The following is an 8491-nucleotide window of genomic DNA, read 5'->3' on the forward strand; positions in this document are numbered from 1 at the left end:
TCAGGGGTGCGGCCTAATATGCAAATGATTTCCTACAAAAAAAAAGGCCCACTCTCTCTTGGTCTAGAGATCGATTCTAATTCTGTGAGATTTCCAGTCCCCACCTGGAGGCTACAACCACAAAGAGATACACAGAACAGAAGATTGCAACCAGAACTACATCATGACAACATACAAATATTCCAAAAAACTTCAATAATGTTTATAACCACATCCAATAAGTCTCACTTGTCTTAGTATATAACATCAAGATGTAGTGTACAGTTTTTACAGTCTGAAAGTGCAAAAATTAGTTCACAAAGTTCATGAAGAGCCACATGGCTTCTGATGTCCAGTTCTCATTAAAGTGCTAGTGCTGGAAACATTAATGTTCATACGGTCTTGAATAACTCAGACTCGGAAATGGAATGGGGCCTTGAAGTCAAGCCTCTCAGATGCTATTCCAAAATAGTAAAGAATCCAGTAGAACCTTAAAGATTAACAAACTTTATTGTAGCATAAGTTTTCAAGAAACAGCTCTCTTCCTCAGATCCTAGTCCAAAACTCTCAGCACATTGCCACACTAGCAATTCAGAACAGCATGCATTTTTCTTCAAGGAAAACTTAAAAGTCTGAGGTTTTTAAGAGAAAAACTCCCCTGTCTTGATTTTCTGGAAGCCTGTGGTCTCTTGCTGAGGAAGCTGGGCCTTCCACTTTGAGCCAGTGTTTCTTGAAGGTCTCTCTCAGCCCTGAAAGCTGATAAACGGAATCAAATGCTTTTTGCATCCAAAGCATATGCTCCACTCCACTCCTTTCTTTGTGCTTGCTGCTTTGTGTTTGCAAGAAATGGGTGTAAAAGAGGGCAAAATGGTTTTCAACTTACTTGAATGCCCTTGGCCCTGGGCTGCCTAAACAGCAGGCTTTTGGATAGTGGAAGGACTGAAGCAGTCATAAGAACATAAGCAAAGTCATGTTGGATCAAGCCAATGGCCCATCCAGTCCAACACTCTGTGTCACACAGTGGCCAAAAAACCAGGCGCCATCAGGAGGTCCACCAGTGGGGCCAGGAGGACACTAGAAGCCCTCCCACTGTTGCCCCCACTCCAAGCACCAAGAATACAGAGCATCACTGCCCCAGTCAAAGAGTTCCAGCAATACGCTGTGACTAATAGCCACTGATGGACCTGTTGCCAGCTAATGGGAAATACCTGGAGATCCTGCGGTGGAGTCCAGGGAGGGTGGGGTTTGGGGGAGAACAGAGTACAATGCATGTTCTGCAAGACAACTCATCTCTGTTACCTGGAGATCAATTGTAATAGTGGGAGATCTCCGGGCCCCACCTGGAGGTTGGGAACCATACTCCCCAGGCTAAAAAGCCACAGCCCAGCTTACAATGCAGTCGGTTTTCTCCAGGAGAGCCGGTCTCCGTGACTCAAAATCTCCAGACGTCGCCTGGAGGTTGGCACCCGCATCCCACCGCCCGCTTTCCCTTTCGTTCTAACGCACCCATCTCCCACTTCCTGGATTGAAAGAGGAACCGAGCCCTTTCCAAACTTGGAGCTTTGAGCGACGACCACGATGGCCATTGCCAACGCAGGCCGGGCCACGAGCTGGCCAATGAGAGCCTCGGATGGAAGGGAGGGCGGGTTGAGTCAACCAAGAGGCCACGCCCGACCGACGGCGACTTCCTAGCTCAGATGAGTCTATATTAGTGCAGGGTGAATTTCCCCCCCTAAAGGAAAGAGACCTGCCTATAAGTGGGGGGTGCAAAATGAGGAGACCCCCCCGGGCTGCTCTGCGGGTGGTCTTCCTGGACTACCTGGCCTTTTACCGCACCAACTGGTCGGAAGGGAAACTTTCCATCTGCAACGAGGCGGCCGTCAAGGCTCCCGCTCGGCGCTTCCTGGATGCCGAGCCGTGCCCTTCGGAGGGCTTCTGCCAGTTTGACGTGTACGGCGTCGCGGCCAGGTGTTTGCAGGTGAAGCGCCAGCCGGGGGGGTTCGTCTTCCGACAGCTCATCCGCGCTTTCGAGTTCCTGGAGCTGCTTTGCGTGAACCTCTTCCTCTCGCCTTGGAGGAAAGAAATCCGGTCCTTGAAGGTAAGGCAGCCGGATGAGAGGGGCAGGCGCAGGATCTTCGCTTGAGCCTTACTTAGGTGTTGGCTTAGAGATCTGTGACCCGCTTTCCTCTTCCCACCCACACCATGGGACCAGAAGAAATTTGCAGCGGGGTTCTCCTCTCCTCCTCCAGTCCCAACAACAACCCTGTGAAGCCAGCCAGATTGAGGCAAGAGCAAGTGGCCCAAGGGCGTGCAGCGAGCTACTGTGACAGAGTGAGGAGTCAACGCCAGCACACCAGACTTTCTCTCTTCTTAGGGCCGACCCTAGACTGTCTGGCAAGGCTAACTTCTGCCCCTTGCACTGATAATGTCACCAAGTCACATGGGGGCACCCGATTTGGTGCCCCCAGAAGGCCGGCACCCTAGGCAATCGTCTAGTTTGGCAAGTGGCAAGGCCAGCCCTGTCTCTCCCCTGCCCCCCATTTCAAACTTTGTACCTACTGAAAGGTAAATAACAGCTTGCAGGCTGGTTAGATGCAGTGCAGTAAAATGTGTTTTAAGTATTTAAACCAAAGGATGCTGTGTGAATATTGAAGTGTGGAAGTGGCTTTACATGAAAGTGAAGCCAAAACATGTTTACTTGGAAGTAAGTTCCAATGGGACTTAGCCTGCAGTCGGTCACGTATATGTTTATCTTGCCAATCCTTCAAGGAGCTCAGAACGGTGTGCCTGCTCCCCTTCTTCATCCCAGTAACCCTGAAAGGTAGGCTAGGCAAGTGAAATGGGGATTTGAAGGCAGGCCTCTCAGTCCAACATTCTCAGCACACTGCCACACTTGCACTGAACCCATTCAGAATTCCAGTGTGTATTTTCCTCCAAGGAGAACTTAAAGCTTTCTGGACTTTCTGGAAACCTGTGTGGTCTCCTGCCTAGGAAGGTAGGCCTTCCACATTGATCCACTGTGGTTGTTGGAGGTCTCTGTCAGCTCTGAGAGCTGATAAATGGGACTGAAATGTGGGGTTTTCTGCAGGGTTTTTTTTTTCTGGAAAAAGAGGTGCTGGAACTCTCAAAAGGGAAATGAAGCAAAACCACACAAATACCCCCATGAACTTTCAAACATTTTTTTGAGAATTTTGTTTCTACAAGGAGGTTCTGGAACTCCACTCCACCACATTCCCTCAGGGAAAAAGCCCTGGTTCAAAACATTGAACACTCCTTCCCTGTGCTTGCCACTTTGTGTTTGTAAGGAATGGGTGCAAAAGAGAGCAATGTACAGGAAGGATTCTCAGCTTGCTTGTATGGCCTTGGTCCTGGGCTGTCTAAACAGCTTGCCAAATTAAAATTTAGAAGGCAACGCTTTTCCTAAGCCTCCCTGAAGAATCTAGGGCATGGCCAGTTTCAGTCTTGTTATCCATTTCTTAAAACTAGAATCCCTGTGATCTTCCCATGTGTGGGTTACATTTATAAAGCCAAGGTCCTTTTAACAAGTTCAGTGGGTGGATGGAACAAAGTAGAGTCCCATGGCACCTTTAGGACCAACAGAGTTTAATTTGGTGTGCATGCACACTTCATCAGATTAATCAGTGTGCATGCACATGAAAACTTTTATCTAGAATTAAACTTGGCTGGACCTTAAAGGTGCCACTGGACTCACACTTTGCTGTGTTTCTTCAGACCAGCACAGCTACCCACCTGAATCTTTTCTTCATGGAAAGCAGGTGGATGGGTGTGACTTGAGACATATTGAGAAGCACTGCCTAAAGGCTAAGTTAATTACTAGACCATGCTGGCATATGGTTTCTCTCTGGAGGCTGGTTACACTCTCTCATTTATTTAGCTATATTTAAATCCTGCAGTTCTTGCACTAGTAAAACTTGAGGCAGCATATCTGGGGGTCCCAGGACGATTTCCAGCCAGGCACTGATCAGACCCGCATCTGCTTCAGAGATGTGTCTGCATCACATATTCTACTAAGATGAGCAGCGGACTCTAATATGGAGAACCGGGTTCGATTTCCCACTACATGAAGCCAGCTGGATGACCTTGGGCAAGTCACAGGTCTTTCGAATCTCTCTCAGCCTCTAAAAACAAGTTTGCCTTGCCACTAGTATAACATCAAAAGAGAGCCAGTTTGGTGTAGTAGTTAAGTGCATGGACTCTTATCTGGGAGAACCGGATTTGATTCCCCACTCCTCCACTTGCAGCTGCTGGAATGGCCTTGGGTTAGCCATAGTTCTCACAGAGGTTGTCCTTGAAAGGGCAACTGCTGTGAAAGCTCTCTCAGCCCCACCCACCTCACAGGGTGTCTATTATGGGGGGAGAAGATATAGGAGATTGTAAGCCGCTCTGAGACTCTGATTCAGAGAGAAGGGTGGGGTATAAATCTGCAGTCTTCTTCTTCAAAAGCTAGAACTTGCAGCTACCAGATAATCTTAGGATCTCCTGACTGTTCCACATACAATGCCATACAATGCTTGTAGAGTATTCTTTTGGTTCATGTGGCTTCTCACAATGTTGCAAAGAATCCTCTGTGCCACATATTTGTGCTACTGTCTTTGAAAAAAAGATCCCATCAACTACAAAAGAGGTGAATTTAGCAACTAAACTACAGACAAAAAGAGGAACAATTGTAGTCTGTGATTGTCCTTGATTGTCCTCTCAGTAAGTCAGATTTATTTCTTGCTTACAAAAAGGTTACCTTCCAAGCAGTGTTCCCTCTAAGCTAGTGTGTTAGTGTGAGCTAGCTCAGTGTTTTAGCCTCTGGCTCACACATTTTTGTCATAGCTCAGGAAAAATGACCCCAGAGCAAACTGATTTATGCAGCAGCTCACAACTTTAAGGCCAGTAGCTCTCAAAGTAGAATTTTTGCTCACAAGCTTAGAGGAAGTATGGCTTCCAAGTATTTTAAAACTGGCACGCTCACAACAGTTTAAGATCGCAGTTTCCCTCTCTGAGGTTGAGAAAAGGTGTTCTGGGCTTTTCCCATCCATTTCCTGATGATACTTCCCTCCCCTTCTCCCAGACTTTTACAGGAAACTTTGTCTACTGCATGCAGTCAATTCTACCAGAATGCATCGTGGAAGAACTGCTAGCGAAAATAGGCTACGTTGCAACAACAGCAACGGAATTTTCCCTCATCAGGAAGCTGAAAGAGGAAGAAGCTGAACAGGCTGCCTTTGAAATATTTCTTGCAAGAATCGAATGCGAAGACCTCTTGGAAATCACAAAAGAAGTACGGGACAGTGACTTGGAGGATGTCTTGCAGAAAAGAGCCCAAAAGCACTGGCGCCCAGAAGGAGAGGTAGACAGAACGTATCAACCCTCCCATGGAAATGGGTACATGTTGAACAAAGGAAGAAATAAGAGACCAAGATACTTTGGTACTCCACAGATATGCTTGACAAATGACCAGCTGCCTTTTGAGAAAGCTGAAAATACTGGGCTTGGAGGGGACCTTAGTCTCACAATGACCACAGTCAATCCTCAACAGGTTCTTTCCGAATTCAGCAATGAGCAAAACTCAAACCAAAGCCAAGGAGATGGCACGACACCATCTTGTGTCAAAAGCTCAGACAGTGAGGACTTCCTAATCAAATATAGTGACATTGTGATTGGGCAGAAGCCTCTCCACCTGACCAATCTCCCCCTGAAAGCATCAGAGGATAAGAGCTGGGCTACCAAATGCAGGAGGACCATGCTGGGACCACCACCCAACACATCACGCTCGCAAACGGCTCTGTCACCCAATGCCAGTGGCCCACAGGCCTTAGCCATTCTGAATGACCCTGCTTTAGAAGGCAGGGAAGTCTCTTGTGACTACGGGACCCAAGAATCCTCCCAAGAGGCAATTGAAGCGAATATCAGAGATGCCATGAATTGCCTGTCCATCTGCGGATCGTGTCCGGTGGACCAGCCCAAAGAACTGAAAGGAGAGAATGTTGTACCGCGCAGCAACAAATTACACATTGTGATGAGTTTATCTCGAGGAGAGGATCCTTATGCCTCTAATCAACGAAAAGTCAAGGAAGACAGTGAAGGTGAACTCATTTATCCGATAGAAGAAACCACACAAGCAGAATCCATGAGATATGACACACCTCAGGAATTCAGTCCCTCTAGGGTGAAACATACAGCTGTACCTAGAGGAGATAAAGAGGATGTCAGCATCGATCTCTATTCATCAGATCAGTTTCCTAGCACCACCCAGAATGTTTATCCCACCACTCATTCGAAGTTTGATGGACATTTAGTGGGCACTTCAAGTCCACATCAAGCCCTTGAGTGCTACAGATATACAAGAGAGCCGCCTGGTTCAACCTGTGCCATCCTTCCAAGTAGTAATGAGTTTCAGTTTCCTAGAAGCATTCCAGATCTGCAGGGCAGGGGTGACCTTGAAGGACATTCTCTGCAGTCTTCTTTCACAGACGAGGTCAGCCTCCCGACCTGCATTGTAAAAATGAATGAAACCACCCCAGAAGGCTATGTGGTCATAAGCAAAGAGTAATAACAAACAGGAGGAGGTTACACAGATATGAAAAAAAAAAAATACTATGCAAGTATCATAACCCAAAATAACTACATCAATAGGATGTTTTCAAAAGTTTCACAGAATTCATACAAAATCATACAAAACATGAATCATAAAGTCCCAAAATATTGAGAAAATTGAGAAGTCATTGCTCCTTATAATAACTTGTGGGAACTTTATCAGCTGGAAATCCTACATGGAGATTTTCGATTTGGAAATTCTAATATTTGGACACTTCTGTAATTAGTGTTTGTCTTCCTTCTTGATGTTCTAAAAGACTTGTGGATATTTTGGGACTCCACATTGTAGTATCTGTGACTCATGTTTTGTGTGGTTTTTTTTTGCTGAAACTTTCAAAATCATTCTAATGACATAGCTATTTGGGGTTACGATATTTGCATAGTATTTTTTCATCGTAATAAGCAAAAGGCAAGCAGTAGATTGAATACGTCTCTTGATTTAAGTCCTTCGGAACCTCCCATAGCCAAACACCAGGCAGGCTTTCTAGAAGTGAGTATGATGGAGATGTGCCAAACTTGCACCCAGGGCTTTTTTTGTAGCAGGAACTCCTTTGCATATTAGGCCACACACCCCTGATGTAGCCAATCCTCCAAGAGCTTACAATAGACCCTGTAACAAGAGCCCTGTAAGCTCTTGAAGGTTTGGCTACATAAGAGGGGGTGTGGTCTAATATGCAAAACAGTTCCGGATACAAAAAAGCCCTGGTTGCACCCAGCTGTTGTTTCCTTCTCCAACCATTTGTCCCAAGCGCAGTGGCAATTAGAAAAAGGGGAGCAGTAGCTACTCATTCAACCTCTGATCTCCCATCCGCTCTGCAGTCTCTTTTGCTTGCATCCTATAGGCAGTGCCATATTTGTTCCAAGATGGGATGCCAAACAGAAGAGACAGCAGTGGAAAAGGTTCAGAAGACTACAAAAACTGGACCGAATGGGAATGCCCACATCTCTTTCAATTTGGGGCCCTGCACAATAGCAGAGAACCAACAGTATATCTCACAGAAGGGGAGATCTGAACTGATGGTATGTGAATAAAAAGCACCTTGCTCTACCTTGCTTCTTTAGGATTTTTTTTTCTACGATCCTAGCCTAAGCTAAGCAAAGATTATTTTCATCTTTCAGATCTGAGGTTATAGAAAGGATGTCAGTTTGGTGTAGCTTGCTTTTTTTGGTCGTCACTTCACACAAACATACTGAATCACTGTTTCTGTATGCATTAAACGCTCCAGGGAAAAATGTGACTTGTATGGCATGGGATGGAATTGCATAGTTGCAGGACCCTCTACTGTCTTTAGGTTTATTGCATTCTTTAAATATTATTAGTATGTTGATTCCAAGCAGTGACATAAAAATCTCTTCCATTCTGAGCCTCTGATGGATAGTTACTATATTTTTTCTACATACCCTATGTGAGAATTATAGAAAGGAAATTTTGTATAAAGAAATAATCAGAAACTGGTCTGTATCTAACCAAATGGTTAATGTAGCATAAGGGTACTTGAGTGGGTCTTTTCATTGAGCCTCACAGAATTTGTTTTCCCTGGGGGCAGCAGTGGACAGAGGAATTGGTGGAACTCTCTACCCATTCACTGTACAACCAGTTTGGTGTAATGGTTAAGAGCAGCAGACTCTAATCTGGAGAACCGGGTTCAATTTCCCCACTCCTCCACATGAAGCCAGCTGGGTGACCTTGGGTCAGTCACAGCTCTCTCAGCCCCACCTACCTCACAGGGTGTGGAGAGGAAGGGAAGGAGATTGTAAGCTGCTGCAAGACTCCTTTGAGTAGTGAAGTGCGGCATATAAAGCCAGACCTCCTCCTCCTCCAAGAAAACCTGAATCTTTCTGAGGTTGGATACAAATAACATTCTCAAAAACTCATCAACTACGGACATACTCATCTTGAGGGGTT

The 8491-nt window shown here is 45.8% G+C and overlaps 1 protein-coding gene across 1 annotated transcript; it reads left to right on the forward strand.

Annotated features, from left to right (window-relative positions):
- The first annotated feature begins 1623 nt into the window (after window positions 1-1623).
- LOC132582798 (uncharacterized) lies at window positions 1624-7633 on the forward strand. Its single transcript, XM_060254515.1, has 2 exons — window positions 1624-2077; window positions 5060-7633. Exons 1-2 carry the CDS (start codon window positions 1751-1753, stop codon window positions 6539-6541), a joined length of 1809 nt encoding a protein of 602 aa, XP_060110498.1. The 5' UTR covers window positions 1624-1750; the 3' UTR covers window positions 6542-7633.
- Window positions 7634-8491: the final 858 nt, after the last annotated feature.

The sequence above is a fragment of the Heteronotia binoei genome, chromosome 14, assembly GCF_032191835.1.
Source record: "Heteronotia binoei isolate CCM8104 ecotype False Entrance Well chromosome 14, APGP_CSIRO_Hbin_v1, whole genome shotgun sequence".
NCBI lineage: Eukaryota > Metazoa > Chordata > Lepidosauria > Squamata > Gekkonidae > Heteronotia > Heteronotia binoei.